General features: G+C 50.2%; 1 protein-coding gene across 1 annotated transcript; it reads left to right on the forward strand.

Moving 5' to 3' along the window:
- The first annotated feature begins 503 nt into the window (after positions 1-503).
- On the forward strand, positions 504-16,224 carry GGT7 (gamma-glutamyltransferase 7). The gene is made up of 15 exons (XM_015881325.1): positions 504-717; positions 2,999-3,225; positions 3,369-3,520; positions 4,125-4,239; positions 4,725-4,792; positions 5,359-5,432; positions 5,835-6,028; positions 7,286-7,373; positions 7,528-7,655; positions 9,036-9,124; positions 9,804-9,956; positions 10,422-10,539; positions 11,236-11,373; positions 12,057-12,156; positions 13,572-16,224. The coding sequence occupies exons 1-15, from the start codon at positions 534-536 to the stop codon at positions 13,733-13,735; spliced, it is 1,992 nt and encodes a 663-aa protein (XP_015736811.1). The 5' UTR covers positions 504-533; the 3' UTR covers positions 13,736-16,224.
- The last annotated feature ends 750 nt before the right edge of the window (positions 16,225-16,974 follow it).

Below are 16,974 nucleotides of genomic sequence, written 5' to 3' on the forward strand. Positions count from 1 at the left end.
CGCCCTGGCACAGAAGTTTCTTGTGGTCTCTCTTCTGGGCTGTCAGACCCCAGCAGGGACAGCTGCTGTCGGGGTGGCAAAGCTCTGCAGCGATTCCAACTGGGTGCACAGCGTGGTGAACGAATGGATGTGGAACCCAAACCCAATCCATTGGTGGGTTTGGTCCAGCCAGGGAGCTCTGCTGATGTCGCTTTCTCAAACAGGGCCGGGATGCCCGTTGAGGCCGGAGCGCACCGCTGAGGTTTCAGGCTCTCCATGTGCCTCCCGAAGGTGCCGTCCCGCTTTCCGAGCAGCGCAGGCTGCGCTCGCAGACACGTTCCCTCGAGGCGCGGTGATTTCCCGGTAGCGCCGCGGGCCGCTCGTGCTGCCGGGCGGGAGCGGAATGTCGCGCTGCCGCACAACGCAAACCCCGCGCCCGCCGTCACCGCGCTCTGACGCCGAGCAGCTCCCGCCCCGTCCCGGTTCCGGCCCCGCCCCGGCGGAGGCTTCGGCGCGGCCCGGCCCGTTCCGGCGGCGCGGGGCGTTGGGGCGGGATGGCGGCGCCCGAGGAGGAGGCGGCGGGGGGCCGGCAGCGCGCGCTGGGCGCCTACTCGCCCGTGGATTACATGAGCATCACCAGCTTCCCGCGGCTGCCCGAGGAGGAGGCGGGCGGCGCTGTCGAGAGCGGCCTCCGCGCCAGGAAGGAGGAGGACGCGTTCCTGGGCGAGCAGGACACGGGTGAGGGGCGGCGGCCCGGCCCCGGCCCCGCATGTTCCCGGCCCCGCCGCGTCCCGGGGTCCCCCGCGCTGGATGGCGGCCGGTCCGCCCCGCCCGTCCGTCCGTTCGCCGTGTCCCCGGGGCCGCCCCCATCGCTCCCCAGCGCTGCTCCACGTTCACCCCTCGTCCCGCGGGGCTCCGTCCCGCCGCTGCTCCGTGTCGTTCATTCTCCTCTCGCTCCCACGTTCCTCGTTCCTGCCGGAGCTGCCCGGCGAGCGCGAGGGGCTTTGCAGGGAGCCGGCGCTCGTCCCTGCCGGGTGCATGGCTTTAATAAAGTCAGGTTTCTTTTGATGCTTGTGGAAAACCTTTTGCCTGTTTTAATTTGTTACTTCCTTGTCAATAGTCCAGAGTCGTGGTGTGTTTTTTTTTTTCTCCTTCATTTCATGTTTCTGCAAGCACCAGAGCCCATCGCTGCATGACATCCCCAGGACCCCACCACGAGGTGCTTTCCACAGCCCTGAGTTCTTCCTTGTGTGCATCCCGGGTCGCAGTTCATTGCCACTGGGCTGTGCTATACCCAGGGCCTGCTCCCACCCTGACCTATGGCCCCATAGCTCAAACACATGCTGCTCCTGGGCTGTTCCGTAGCCTGCAGATGGATCTCAGCTCTGCCTGCACCTTGTCTGTGACCTCGTTGTGCTGTGAACACTGAGTGCAGTTTCTGTTGTCTTTTTCCACCCTATTTCCCACAGCACACCATTGCCTTTGGATGTGGTGAGGTGAAGGTGGCACAGGCAGCAGGGCAGGAGCGGTGCCAGCTCTGTCCTTTTGCATGGGGGGCACAAGTGGAGATTCATGTGGGCTGTGTGGGGGTCCTGCTGGGTGTGGGTCTTCACCACATCCCCAGGTGCTGCCTGGAAGAGCTGCATGCATCACCTGTGCTGCCACATGGAGCCTCACACTCATCTGGCATTGTGTGTGTCTTGCAAAAACCATCCATGCTTCTTCACATCACATTGTCTGCCAGGCCCCCAGGGCAAGGAATCCAGACCTTTGGGTTCTGCAGCACGGAAGGTTTGCCAACAGTTGTCCCCTGTAGTGCTGGTGGGTACAGGGACAGCCATCTCAGAGGACAGAAGTGTCCCTCACTGCAGAGTGCACCTGCAAGCAGATCCGGCCTCTGTTGTTCCACCACGGCACATCCAGGGCTGATGTGGGCTCGTGTCCCCACAGTGCTGCTCCCCACTTACAACCATAAAAATGTCCCTTCATGGCTTCAGCCAGGTGGGGCTGAGGGCCAAGGAGGATGCGTGTTGGTGCTGGGATGCTACTTGCATTCTGTGCTCAGACCAGCTGCCTGCAGCTGAATCATGGCTGTGCTGTCCAAGCACAGCACTGGGGTCATGCAAGATGAGCAATTGCCCAAAGCCCTGTGGGACATCTGTGACACCCCTCAGCAGGGCGTCCCCACCACCCGCACCAGGAACATCACTGCATGCTGCAGCCCTCCCTGCTTGGACCTGCTCACCTGGGAGCTCCTGGCTTGGGGCGGTACGGTGCCTGGTGGGGCTGGGAATGCTGGGCTGCCCAGGGTGCTGGGCCAGCAAACCCCTCAGAGCCAATGTGAGCAGAGAGCCAAGGCATGTCTCAGGCCTTCTGATCATCCTGAGCTTTGCTTGCTGCCCAGCAAAACTCCTCCCCATGGTGTTCACTGTGAGGCTGGGCATTCAGCACCCAGCTGGATCTCAGAGAGACTCACACAGAGCCTTCCCTGCAGCCGGGGCCGGGGGATCTCCAGATCCTATTTGCAGGTTTGCTCTTTTCTGCCCCCACTTCAATCAAGAGTCAGTGGATGTGTTTCCTGTGCCTGAGACTGTTTTGCTGAGGTGCTGAAGTATAGCTCCAGATATGGCTGCTGCTTTTCTGAGTTGGAATGTCCTCTTCAGTTCTGCTGCATTTCTGAGACCTCTTTGCAATCAGTGCTGTGTTAGAACCCATCCAAACAGGGCAGTAATCATGGGTCTGCCCCTAAAGAATGATGAATGGGGAAAAGGTCAGTTCTTTTCCCCCTCTTAATCTCCAGGAAAGTAATCTTGGGATGGTTTCAGCTAAAGGAAAGGAACAACAAAACAACCCGGAGAGGTACCTGATCCAGAAAGTCTACTGAGAGCTCATACCAATTGGGAAAGTAATAGCTCTACTGGATGTGGCTTGGTGTAACGCTAGTGCTGGGTAAACACTGCAACAAGAGCCCCGTGTTGCTCAATCACTAATCCTTGTTTTCTCCTTGCTGCCCACAAAGACCCAGACTCCTTCCTGAAGTCCGCACGCCTGCAGCGCCTGCCCTCGTCCTCCTCAGAGATGGGCAGCCAGGACGCATCTCCCCTGCGCCAGACCAGCAAGGACCCCTTCTCTGGAGACTGCAGCTGCCGGCAGGACGGGCTGACCGTCATTATCACTGCCTGCCTCACCTTCGCCACAGGGGTCACGGTGGCCTTGATCATGCAGATCTACTTTGGAGACCCTCAGGTGAGACAAAGCAGTGGCTTTGCAGCATGCGTTGGGTTGTTTTGGCTTTGGACATGCAGGACAGACTTGGCTGCACATCCAGGCATTCAAATTGCAGCTCCGCGTGGGTGCAGAGCTGGGCACAACCCTCTCTCTATTGGCAGCTCTTCCAGCGAGGAGCCGTGGTGACGGACGCTGCCCGCTGCACAGCACTGGGCGTTGAGGTGCTCAGCAAGCAGGGCTCCTCGGTGGACGCAGCCATCGCATCAGTGCTCTGTGCAGGAGTGGTGAACCCCCACACCTCAGGCATCGGCGGGTAGGTGCCAGCTGCTCCCTTGCGCCCTCCCAGCAGGGTCATAGAGTTACTCAGGTTGGAAAAGACCCTAAAGGTCATCAAGTGTGACCTAACCATAGTACCCTAACTCTTAACAACCCTCTGCTAAATCATATCCCTGAGCACCACATCCAAACGGCTCTTAAACACATCCAGGGACGTTGACTCAGCCTTCTACCTGGGGAGCCCATTCCAGTGTTTAACTGCCCTTTCTGTAAAGAAGTGTTTCCTAAGTTTCCTGAAGCCCGACCTCCAGCCCAGCTGGCCCCATCTCCCCACTCCTCCTGGTGTCCCTGAGCTATGGGAGGTGCAGGACATGGCACAAACCCACTCCACAGCTCCCCCAGGCTGGGTAGGATGTTGCTTTGTTGTAAGCAACCCCCTCTTTTGTTGCAAACCAGCCAGGATTAGAAAGAAAATCCCATGCAGTCCAGCCTGGTGATGGAACAGGGCCAGCGGCCCTCTGGCCATTCTGGCAGGCACCGATCGGCTTCATCCCTGATGAGGGTCTGCTCTTTGCATGGGCTTCATGGCAGCGGTGGCAGTGGGGACAGCTGGTGCCATGCCTGACCCCACTCTCACACAGGGGTGGGGTGATGCTGGTCCATGACATCCGGAAGAACCAGAGCCAAGTGATCGACTTCCGTGAGGTGGCTCCGCTGGGTGTCCCGTTGGATGGTGATCTGCTGAAGGACACCAAGGTGAGGAGCCCTCTAGCAGGGCTGGGCGGGATGGGGGCTCTCAGTGTGAGAGAGGCCCAGGGAAGTGACAGGAGGCCACCGTGGGAGCCTCAGGGCCCTGTGAGCATGAGGAGCCAAGGGAAACCCTCCTGTATCACCTCAAGAAGACCTGGAGCCTGCAGGGCATGGGGAGCAGAGAGGCCTGTTGGGGCAGGGAGTGAAACATCTTTTGGCAGTGGTGATCTGGATGGGCAAATGTGCCATGACGGAGCAAGATCCCACGTCATTGGGTTGGATTATTTCTCCTGACCAAATTGGATTGACACTGGGGTTGAAGTTTCCTCGTTCCTTCCAAAGACTTCTTTCCTGCTTTAGTGTCTTGCCACAGACCTCTTCCTCTCTCCTAAAGACCAGACACTTTCTGTGTGAGCATTAATCACAGCTCCTTGACTTGTAGCTAGGGGTCTTGCATTTCCCTCTTCTCTTTTGCCCTTCCCTTTCTACAGCCAGGTTTGCTCGTGGGGGTGCCTGGCACACTACAAGGCATGCACCGGGCGCACCAGCTGCATGGCAGGTAAGAGCCCACCTTGCATGTGCTGTACCCCAGGCTCCCTCACAGCCCCTCTCCATCAGAGCATGCCCTCAGCCACCAGTCAAAACTATCAGCTAACGGGCATTTGGAGGTTCAAGCTGAAAAGCACATCCAAGGTTTGGTGCTTTATTTAACAAAATAATTCAGCTTGGCCAGATTTTCCGCACGGTGAAATTCTTCCACACGCTTTCCAATGAGATGGGCAATTCATGTTCTCAGAAATGTGTGAATAACATTTTTGTGCATTTTCATACGTTCTCAGCTCTGTCTTTAGCTGGATCCTGAGAAATGCAGTTGTGCTTGATGCCCTGCTAGAGCAGTGAGAGTAATAGAGAGACTGAATAACTCACTAAGGGATGTGACATTTTGCTCCAGAGGTGCCCATTTCCCCATCTTTGCACTGATATTTTCCTCTGGGGAGGAATGAATCCTACTGGAAAGAAACAAACCACTAAAAGCCCCGTGCTTGTTTCGGCCAGCTTGCCGAAAGCCTGTCTGCCCCACCACCCGCATGGGCACATGGTTCCTTGGCTGCTCTCCTTTTGCAGGCTCCCCTGGTCACAGCTGCTGGGCCTCGTGGCTGCCGTTGCCCGGGATGGATTTAATGTCACGCATGATTTGGGTGAGCACATGCTGGGGAGCCAAGGTGGCACACAGAACAAAGGAGCCCACTGTGAGGGTGGCTTCTTGCAGGGTTTGGGGCAGGTTAGGTGGTTGTACATGGGAAATCAGAGTGCTTTGGAGCTGGGAATGGGTGGCAGTGGGAGAGAGGCAAAGCAGGGGTCTGCAAGAGGTGCGTAGTGACTGCAAACCTAGAGCCCTTTGTCAGGGCGGTGGGAAGGTGGCAGGGTTTCTTTGGATTTCCACCCCAGTTGCATTGGAGGTGTGATCCATCCCTTGCATTTTGGCTCTCTGGTTTGGAAACAGGGCTAGAGGCAGCAGCAAGTTCCCAGGTTCCCTGCACATTTGTGTATCCTGGGGTTTCTGGATGTCCCTCCCCTGCCCCTCTCCTTCTCTCCCACAGCCAAAGCTGCGAGTGAACTTAAAGACCTGAACTACTCTGACAAGTTTCGGGAGACCTTCCTGCCAGATGGCCAGCCTTTGTTGCCTGGCATGTTTGTGAGGCGTCTGGACCTCGCAGCTGTCCTGGAGCTAGTTGGTGCAGAAGGGACTTCAGCTTTCTACAGCGGAAACTTGAGCCAGGAGACCATCGCTGAGGTGGGCCATGTCTGCTGGCTACTCCTGCTGCTAGTTGTTATCTCAAAATATAGCAATGGAAAACAAAGCAAACAACAACCCAGCCCACTCTGGCGACAGTGACAGCTATACAGATGTTCACTAGCATGCTAAGAACCCTTTCATGTAGTCAGTACTGGAAGTCTACTTTTATGGTAGCTGCAGTAAGGGTGGCAGGTGGCACCATTTCTCCTGGCCACCGTTGTTCAAGTGATGCTCCTTCAGTGTATTTTCAGTAGTCTGGGATGGACTTATTTGGCTCAATTCTTAGATATGAACTATGTGTTAGGATACCTTTTCAGTTGGCTCACATGGACGACAGCAGAGGTGGAGAATGAGGAATAGGAGATGTCCCAGGTCGGCGGTGCAGGGAAGTGCCAGCTCTGGGCTGCAGCACAAAGAGCCCAGCAAGCTCTGGGATCAGGTGTGCTATTCTAGATTCGGTTGCAGAGCAAAGTGCTGGCTTCCCACATCAGCTTCACAGTGTTTATTGTTTCAGCCAAGGGAGGGGTGGAAAAATCACTCAAGCACGCAGCCCTTTGGTTTCAATCATGAGGTGGGAATGCACAGATACAGAGTATTGCTCTGCAGGGAGTGCTCTGAATGCAGTAACACCTGTGCACTGACTGAGAGCAGTACCTGTGCCAGGGGGTTTTTAAGACCAGCACAGTGCTGTTATGATGGCTCTAACTCATCTCCATCGTAATTCAAGAACTGAGGACCTGCAGTGGATGGAATTACCCACCTTTACTGCACACATGAAAATTACCAGCCCAGAGAAGTTTTATGGAAAGATCAATGGTACAGCAATCCTCCCTTATCACCTGAAATAATCAAAAATAGGGTGGAAATTGGGAGCTAAAGATTTCTCTTAGTGGAGATCTGCTGCACCCAGTGTCCTTCCTGGCAGCATTCCAATACTCCATAACCTTCAGTGTATTCATCCTTGCCACCCAGGGGCAGAAAGGCTGCAAGGCAGTGCTTGTCACCTCCCGGTGGGTCGGCAGAACTTCTGCAGGCAGCCATGGGATGAGTGGGCTGTTGAAGATAAACTGCATAGCTTTCCAGTGCTGGTGAAGGGTGAGCCAAGCTGCCAAAGCCATGAAAGTACACATTTTCAGGGGATTCTGTAGAACGTGGCTCAGGAATCTCATGTTAGTTGCTTAACAATGTGGGGATTACTCACCCAGGCCAGCAGGAGCCTCAACCCAGCTTTCTCAGTTCTGTTCTCCTACTCAGGTCCAAAACTACGGAGGAGTCTTGGTGGAGGAAGACTTCAGCAATTACAGTGTTACAGTGGGGAATCCTGTGCACACAACATATCGAGGTAAATATCGCTGCCTGACTCACTGTCACGCACTTCACTTGACAGGAGGTGACAGTGTAACAGCATCTGCAGAAAAGCCTTTCAGGGAGTTTCCTGCAATTCCCTACTGCAACTGACGCACCAGACATGTTCAGGAAGTTTCTTCTCCTCACAGGTCATCTTGTCTTGAGTCCCCCACCTCCACATGCAGGTCCTGCTCTGATCACAGCACTGAATATCCTCGAGGGCTTTAACATCACAAATCTAGCATCCAGGGGGAGTGTCTTGCACTGGATTGCAGAGGTAAGAGGAGGGTCAGCATTTGGATGACTTTGTTGTGCTGCTAGAGAATGATTCATTTATTCCTTGGTTGTACAAAAATGTTTGTAGGTGATTGCCAGAGGAGAATGAGCAAATAGACTGCTAAGGTGTAAATCTGAGCTGTGCTACTGCCTCAGGTAGGTGCGATGCTGGAGCCCCCTGCCCAGCTGAGCTCTTTCTAGCTTAAGCAGAGCCTTTTCGGAAGACCAGACTGTGGTTTTTGCCAACTTCCTGTATGTGAGAATGACCCTACAGCATCTAATGGCATTCCACTGATTTCTTCCACCTTTTCTGCTACAGAGGTTCTTGTAGAGGGGGCACCTTGCACAGCACAGGAAAGCTACTGCCTTAGCAAAAATACAGCAGCTGGGGGTGTTACATGCTGCTAGAGCTATGAAGAGAGTGAGAAGGGTGACTCAGAAGAGTTATTTTGAGTACTCTTCAGGGAGCTTTAAATGAATCTTTTGTTCTGCATTTACACCTGATGAAGAGTTTCACTCACTAGTTAACATGTCACAGGTGAGGAGCAGCAGCCTCTAGGTGAAGGGCATTCACTTCAGGACACACATAATCCTGACTTCTCAGGAATGCAAAGCTAATCACATTGCTGAGATTCAGTGCTAAGTCAGCCCTGGAACAGCAGTGACCACAATGTCTTTAACCAGAGCCCGTGGGTTAGACATCGGCTCTGTTTGTTTCAAGGAAGCCACCAAACTGCTTGTACATCCTACCTATGCTATGGTGGTCATGTTTTCATAGAAACACCACCTTGTCCAGAAGTTAATCATGCTCTGTACTGTACATCAGAAGATAAAGTACGGCTTTTCAAGACTGGTTGTTCTCCTACTGGAGAACATACTGAGAACATACTGGAGTGGCACATATCAAAATGGAAATGAGCTCTTTTGAAACTTGGATGAAAATGGCATGACCTGAAAACTGACAGTCTTGTGCCATCCCAGACATAACAGCAAACCCAGGACCCATTTTTGCACCGGGATTTGGTCTCATCTCTTCTGTTGTGGTGACCATTCAGGAACAGAAATAGAAAGAAAGTAGCATGCTGGTAATCCCATCTGCCAGCTGGCAATACTGCTGAACCACAGCTGGGCTAAAACAACTGGAAAACCCCACCTGGAAGGTAGAATGCATACAAATGCTACTTGATGCATTTGCCTTCCCTCTGCCTGCATTTTGCCATGAAAATCTGACCCTCACTGGTCCCCATATCCATATTTGAGTTCATAGGCTTTTGACAACATGCTGGCAGAGCAGGTACCTCCTGTTTGGTGTATCAGAAGTGATATTTCCAGTACCACCTAAATGATGTTCTGTGTTTCCTTCTTTGTGTGTTCAATTTAGACATTAAAAATAGCTCTGAGCCTAGCTAGCAACTTGGGAGACCCATCTGATGATGCGTCCATTGTTCATGCTGCAGAAGGGATGCTGAGGTAGGTCTGAGGCTGATGGCACGTTGGTGGTTACAAGGTGTGTGGTTTGGGTATCATTCCTGGATTTCCTCTTTCCTGCACACAAGGAAACCTGTGTTTTTTCTATTTCTGTTTTACTGAGGGAAGCACAGTCCTTGGGCTCACTCACCCACAAGGATCACAGCTGATAGCACAGGGCTGTGGAGATGAAACACACGATGTCCTCACACAGAGGTCCTGCTTTTCTGGAGGGTTCCTCCCTTTTTCTGACCTCTCTAAGTTTTCCATCTTGGGGGCTCAGACAAGCTGCCTTTGCAGCACATCCAGAGGCATGGGAGGTGCCAGGCCTGGGATTGCAGCCGAGCCTCCTGCAGAGCCAGGTTTAATCTCAGCTGGTGGGTAGAGCTGGATTTGTCTCACCCTCCTCTGCATGCAGGGAACCAGCTCTCAGCCAGTGCTGACACCTCTCATCTTCCAGGGTGGGGTTCACATCCATGGGTAGAGCCTGGGAGGTTGGTGGCTGTGGGAGGGCTGCCTTGTCTCCTTCCACTGGCTAAGTGGGGTGGTTCCCTGCCCGCAGTGCCAGGCTCTGCAGGGAGCAGTCCTGCAGCTGTGTAAATGAATCCCCCACCAGGAGACCAAGAGACATTCGGCTTCCTACGCTCATCACCTTTTCTCTTTCCCTTCCTCACTGCTGAAGTAAATCAGAAGCTGATTCCCTGCGCCAGCTGATAAATGATTCCCAGCCCTTCTCATCGGATCTCCGCCTGCCTCACTTCTCTGTGGAGAGCGGACCTGCCGCCAGCCAGGTTCTTGTCATGGGACCCGATGACTTCATTGTCGCAGTCCTAAGGTAAAGACTAAGGCTTCACAATGCACTCAGAGGGTGGGAGCAGAGAGAAGAAAGGTTCAGCAGGGCAGCACAGAGCCAGACCCAGAGTGCTGCTGGGTGGAGCGTGGGCTTCACTCCCTTCACAGCCCCTGTGGGGCTGCTCCAGCCATTAGTTCTGCAACAGGAGGAGTGGAGAAGCTGGGGGGGAGCTGGGAAGGCCCCAAGGTGTTTAAACCATGCTGTGCAGCTCTACCAGCTCTACCCACCACCTGGGGGGAATCCCTGAGCACAAGGAGGGATTGATGTTCTGTCATCCACCTGGTTACAGTGCTGTTCTTAAATACACAGAGACTTCCACTGTGCACACCTTCAAAGAACATGGCTGACTTTCTGTCAAGCCAAGACAGGACCGAAAATCACATCACTGAAGGCCTCGATGTGTACACAGTGAAAAATTGTATGGGATTTCTTCTCATTTCTTTTCAGTTCTTTGAATCGTCCATTTGGCAGTGGAATAATGACACCCTCTGGAGTACTCCTAAACAGCCAGATGTTGGACTTCTCCTGGCAAAACACAACAACGAACCACTCCATTCCCAGGCCGGTAATGAACAGCACAACAAATTCTTTGTTTGAGCTGCCTGCATTATTCGTATTAATTGTATTCTCATCTCCACAGTGGTGAGGTTATTTGGTGGCTTATTAGTAACTCAGAGAGAGCTGTCTATAGAAAGCTCCTGTCTTTTCACTACATGAGCTGCTGAAATAGAGTAAGCGGGAGGCTTCATGTGCATCAGTTATCACTGTAATGCGGTGTTGTCAAACAGCACAGCACAGCTGTGTATCTCAGGGAACTGTTTTTCCTGTAGCCCAGATGCACTTTAGAACAATTGTCCTCTAGGGACTTGAATTAATAACTCATTATGAATCATTACTCTGCAGATTTTAAAGTAATAAATGGTAGAAGAAAAATCTTCAGGTCTTTCAAAGAAACAAACAGACAGGTCCTGGTAGCATCTAGCTCTGCCTTGTTGAATCTTGTTGCCATATATTGCAAAACTGTCCCAGTCTTCTGTGTTGGTACACTAGGAGTGGGTAAATGGCTCTGTATGTCTTCTATAAAAGAGCTTTGAGGACGTGAAACAGGCTGGGTCCTGTTAACTTCAGAGAGCAAGATGACAGCAGTGACAATAACAGCCTTATAAAACTGTGCAGGTGCAACTGCTGGCTCCAGCGGAAGGAATAAGTAGTTAACCTGCACAGCTCCTTGATGAATGTTTTTGGTACATCTTTTCTGCAGCAAAATCTCATTCAGCCTCGGAAACGGCCCCTGTCTTTCTTGTTGCCCACCATCGTGAGGCCATCAGAGGGGATGTGTGGGACGTACCTGAGTCTGGGGGCTAACGGTGGGGACAAAGCCTTGAGCGGCATCGTTCAGGTCAGTGCTGTGTCCAGGTGCCCACCTCCTCATGCAGCTGCTGGACTCAGTACTGAGCAGCATCCCCTCCTGCAGCACAAGCTTTCCATCCTGATGTTCTGGGCTGTGTGCCTCTGGGAGCTCTTTCTACCGCATGAAAAACGCCTTTTAGCATGTCCAGATTATTTCACTATACACTGGGGAGCTCCTCATAATTTGTAACTGAGTGAAGCAAGTGCCAGTAGCTTCACTATTTAAACAACAGTACCACACTATTAAAAAAAAATTTGGCTTCTGTCTTCCTTATCTCTTGGAAGGCATAATCCAGGGCAAAATTAAAGCCAACCATTTCTTCCTTATGCTTTGTTAGAAGTTGCATGCTGATATTGTGGCCTAGAGAAATACATTTTTAGAGATTATGTCATGTTCCAGACTTACAACTCTCCTAATTTAGCAGGAACTGTGTGACAAATTGCCCATGTGAGCCTGGAAAAAAAAAGCTTTTCCTACAACATACAGGCTGTATTTCAAGGTGCTCTTCACATTGTGAAAACCTGCCTTTGTTCATGCAGTTTGGCGAAAAGTTCTTCTTTTCCTGCTGCATTTGCAGATCTTGGAGCCACAAATAAGGAGGATGCTCAGGAAGTTCACTTTTCCTGTTCTTTTTACATTTTTATGATTTGGGATCTTTTATTCTCTTGCAGGTCCTGGTAAATGTGTTGGCATTCAACAAGAATCTGAGTGAAAGTTTGTCTCTTGGTCGTCTTCACCCACAGCTTCAGTCTAACACTTTACAGGTTGACAGTGAGTATGGGCAGAGGGTGCGGTGCAGCCTGCGAGCCTGGTGTGTGTAGGAGAGTGGCAGCACTTCCTTGGAACACTGCCGTGGAAATGAGACAGCCCAGTGCACAGCTCACTGAGCTGTAGGATCTTTGTTAGGCGCAGAGGTTTTGGGGCAGACAGAAAGTGGCAGCCTTGCTTCTTCAAGGCTTGGAGACCATGCTGAGCCACGCTGTCATCTGGGGAGCGTTCCCTCACCTCCCCACCACCACCTGTCCAAATTCTTTTAGGTGCTTCTCTGTTCCCAGCCCACCTCCAGGCAGCACTTTTGTCCTTTCCTGAAAACCTTTCAGCTGATCTGATATTACATCACTGTGGACATCCAAATTAAAAAAATATACATATTGCAATAATATCTTCACTCAAACAGGTCCCAGAAGCGAGGAAATATTCACATGCTTTATAACTACTGCCATAAATACTTTTATTTCACTTTCCAGTCTCAGATCCCAGCAGATGTAGAGCAGGCAAGGAGCCGGACAAGGCTGGAAACTCAGCATCAGTGCTGATACAGTTGTAACTTCACTGTCAGCTCTTGTCCTTCTTACTGCAATTCTTAGTCTCTTTGGTGTTCTTCACAAAGATCCCTATCTTACCAGAATGAACCATAAGTGAAATTTAGTTCTTATTTTGCACACAAAAAATAGCAAACTTTCTAAGCCTTCCTGTTCAGAAGGAAAATGTAAAAATGGCTGTGAAGTGTGACCCATGGGCTTGAAAACTAAAATGTAATTAAAACAAGTCCAGAACTTCAAAAGCTCAACAAGATGATGTTAAGATTCATCTACAATGTTTATCATTGTGGTCTCTCTATGTGTCTGCTGGATTTGTCCATCTGTTTCCCCTGCTCCATATCCTCAGGCACTCCTATTCATATGGAAATTAAAACACACCAAATAAACAAAATAAGAGCAGAAGGGCAAACAGCCCAGGGTTTATCATATTCTAATTGACAAAGTTTGTCATTTGCCAGCTAGTGTTGTTTTGAGTTGCTTAGCATCTTATGTTGATGAATGGCTTTTAATACTGTTATTTGTAATGGAGCTCTTCAGAGTAAGGACCGTCCTTTGTTCGATGTAGGATGGGTGCCAGCAGTGTCTTTTTCCCTTTTCAGAGAGGACAGTTTTCCACATATTTAAATGATATTCTGGATCTTCTCCTCTCCTCCCCTGCACAGAGCATTGCCCAGCTCTGAGCAGCCTCTGCTGCTGAGGATGTGCTCGGGGTGGTAAAGGCTGGACATCCTCAGCCTTGGCTCACCCAATCTGGGACACAGGCAGTTTCATACACCCTGAAGATCTCAACAGGGTTAAGACAGAGCTTTGCATCAAGGGCAGCAGTGGTTTCAGCTACAAACCCCTCTTTTAAAATCCCTACAGGTGAATTTCCTGAAGAAGATATTGAATGTCTTGTAGCCAGGGGCCACAAAGTGAATAAAGTCAAAGTGCTCTCCCTGGTCCATGGGGCCAGGAGAACCAACAGTTTCATCATCGGCCTGAAGGACCCCAGAAGTGTGGATGCTGCTGGAGCCACAATATTGTAGCAACTCTCAGACAACTTAATAACTGAACAAGGCTTTAGACAGATCAACCCAAGTGATGTGCATGTTCTGGGATGGCCCCCTCCTGTTCCTCAGGGTGGGACACTGCATACACACACATACACATACACACTCACACATCTACACTGCTGAGCAAATGTCCTGCGTTCCCTACCCAGGATGACACGGGAGGCATTAATGGTGCCAGCATAACATCTCTCTGATTTCTTTTTCTTTTAAAATGATTTGAACTGCAAGCAGCCCAGTCATTGTTATAGGAACACAGAGGAACACAGGGAGTTTTTCTTTTGGCATCATCTTATCATTCATTTCAGTCTTTTCAAAAGCCCAGTTCTAGCCAACTACCTAATTTTAGTGAGCAGCAACATTAGCAAAGGAAACAATGGCAGGAAAAAACAGCTGCTGATAATACTCTAATCTTCATCTCCTTTTCTTTCCCAAATTCATTCTTGTGTAAGTCAGTAATTAATGCAGCCTAATGTCGTGTTTAAAGGTGCCTGTAGCTAGAATATCAGGGCACCCTTTAATGTTGTGTCTGGGCTGGATGGTTTTTATCAGCATGCAGCCTCCTGTGTTAGTTCCTTTTCTTACATCACTGCAAACCTTGAATTTTGGAGTAAGTATTTTGAATCAGTTCTCTGTGCAGACACATTGGAGTCCAACTTTGAACCAGTCTGCCTCTTTACTGGCAAACATGGACCCCAAATTCACTGCTTTTGTTCCCAGAAGAAGCTGTTCCACCATGCATTTTGTAAGAGAAACAATGGTTTTCAACTTTTAACAACTGGTGGAACCCCCAGTAATTTTCTTACAGTTTTCTGGCCTCCTCTGCAGTGATTTTAAGCTTAGTGAGAATGGGCTTATTTTTCTTAGATACTTTTTGGAGATATCTTCAAAGTACTCTGCAGGCTTGTAAGAACCCATGGAGCACAAACTGAAAACTGGAAACAGTTTAGATAGATTCAGGGCTTTCCTTACACTGCCTTATCCCAACCTGCTGTGAAAGCCTAAATTGTATAATCCCTACAGAAAGGCTTAGGATTTTCTGCTTGCTAAATCCACGCCTGTATTTCAGCTCCAGCGGCCCTAATGGAAAAGCTGAGGAGAGTCAGAGAAAGGGCCCAATGCAAAGCAAAAACCATTGGGGTAATTGTCTGTCTGTAACAAGAAACACAGAATATAAGAATAGCTCTGAGTTTCTTGTATGAAAGAGAACGGAGAAAACACCACATCTGTTTGCTGCACCATTTAATTCCATCCATTTTGGAATGCTTCCTTCTATTTTTTTAACTAACAAGTTTGAGAGAAGCCCTTGGCCCTAGAAAATTCTGGAATCAGACACACTTCCACGGTGGTGATTTCCTCCACATTGCAAATAGGTCAATGGCTGCTGCATGAATTCCACGTGTGTCTGCCTGTGGCTGTCTTGGTGTGACCCTCAGTGACACAGCTGGCCCAGCCTTCCTTCCAAAGGAGCCTCGCAGACACCAGTCCACATGTAAGTGCTGTGCCCACACAGGCTGCCACAGGGCACAGGGAGCATGCAGGGCACTTGGAGGTGGTCAGGAAACTACCAGAGAGAACTGGACTAATTGTTCCTGACACCTACCGGCTTAGCAGCCCAAAGTATCTTACAGTAAGTCCTGCTCATTACACTGAGGAAGGAGAAGGGTGCTTTTCTGCTTTGCTGAAATGTGGCCAGTCAGGAGGCAGCCACAAGCAGACATCAGTGCTGACAGCACTTTCTGTTAGGAAACACAGAATCATAGAATGGCCCAGGTACCACGGTGAACATCTCCTTTCAACCCCCTGCTATGTGCAGGGTCACCAACCACCAGACCAGGCTGCTCAGAGCCACATCCAGCCTGGCCTTGAATGCCTGCAGGGATGGGGCATCCACAACTTCTGGCCGTGTCAGTGGCCTCGGACAAGAGATGAGGAAATTACAGTGTTACCTTTGGGAAGTTGTGTCCTCTGTCACCAAACTGCCCCTATGGCAAGAGCAGGCTGTCCTCACCAGAAGGACCTTGGCTCATTCATTTTTCTCTCACAGGCACTAGAAATGGCACTGCCCAAAGCTGGAACATTCATAAAACATTAGGTGACCTCTCCAGGTCCAGACAGCAAGGAGAGCGTGTGTTTGTGTGCATTGAATCATGGGTGGAAATTTGGGACTTTCTGATAGAGGACAGCAATGATCTGTGCCTCAGACATGGCATGGCATGAGCACAGCTCAAAGCAATCAGATAATTGTTGCTACAGTACTTAGCATGGAATACTGCACAACACTTTGAAAGAACATTTCTATTTATTCCTTCAATTCTTTTCACAAAGTCACTTGTAATGCCGGAAACTGTATTCATTTGTGAGCTGAAGACTCTGGTTTTGAATTGAAAGAGGCTCATATGCCCCAAGGTGTGATTTCAGAGCAATTATTCAGAACCTTTAAATAAAGCACGTTCCTAAGTGCCCTACTGTCTCTCTGGCTTATGTTGCAAAAAATACTGTTTAGAATAATTGGAAGGTACTTTGAATTGTTCACCACTTCCTCTCTCTAAAAATGGCACCCACATTGCACGGCTATATTCAGAACTGAAACCTTTGATAAGCTAATTGGTCCCATGTCTCTGGTACTGCAAGTCAATCTGTTGTGATGAGACCTATCAAACTTAGTTTATGGCACCAATAAACACCTGATGTTTCCATATGTACTAGTGAGACAGACATTGTGAAATAAAGGGCCATATTCTAGAGGCACGGGTGCACAATGTCTGCACTGATTTCAAGTCAGCTATTGCAGACATCTAGCAACTCTGAAGCAGAACTCTCCCAAAACTTATACATCCAAGTGTCTGAGGTCCTCAGAACATGAAATATGAATTATAGGATGGCTGAGAAGAACAATAAAGGAAATAATAATAACAATAACAAAAAATAGCAATAAAAAATAAGATATACCTTTGACAAATACAACTGTTGTGGTCTTGAAAGCCATCTGTTTGTATCTGTCCCTGTTTGCTTTGCTCTCCACTAACATGCGCGGTTTCTCACACTAAGGTAAGCTGAAAATGGGGCCTGGCATTAAGTGTCAGCTCAGTTAGACAGAGATTGCTCTCTGAGGTTCAATGCCATTCACAACTGCAGTTAAGAAGCACTGCTTTGCTACCTGCAGATCCTTCTGTCTGTGTGTTGCAAGCCCAGACCACTGCACGTAAAGGCCA

The sequence above is a fragment of the Coturnix japonica genome, chromosome 20, assembly GCF_001577835.2.
Source record: "Coturnix japonica isolate 7356 chromosome 20, Coturnix japonica 2.1, whole genome shotgun sequence".
NCBI classification, from domain to species: Eukaryota; Metazoa; Chordata; class Aves; order Galliformes; family Phasianidae; genus Coturnix; species Coturnix japonica.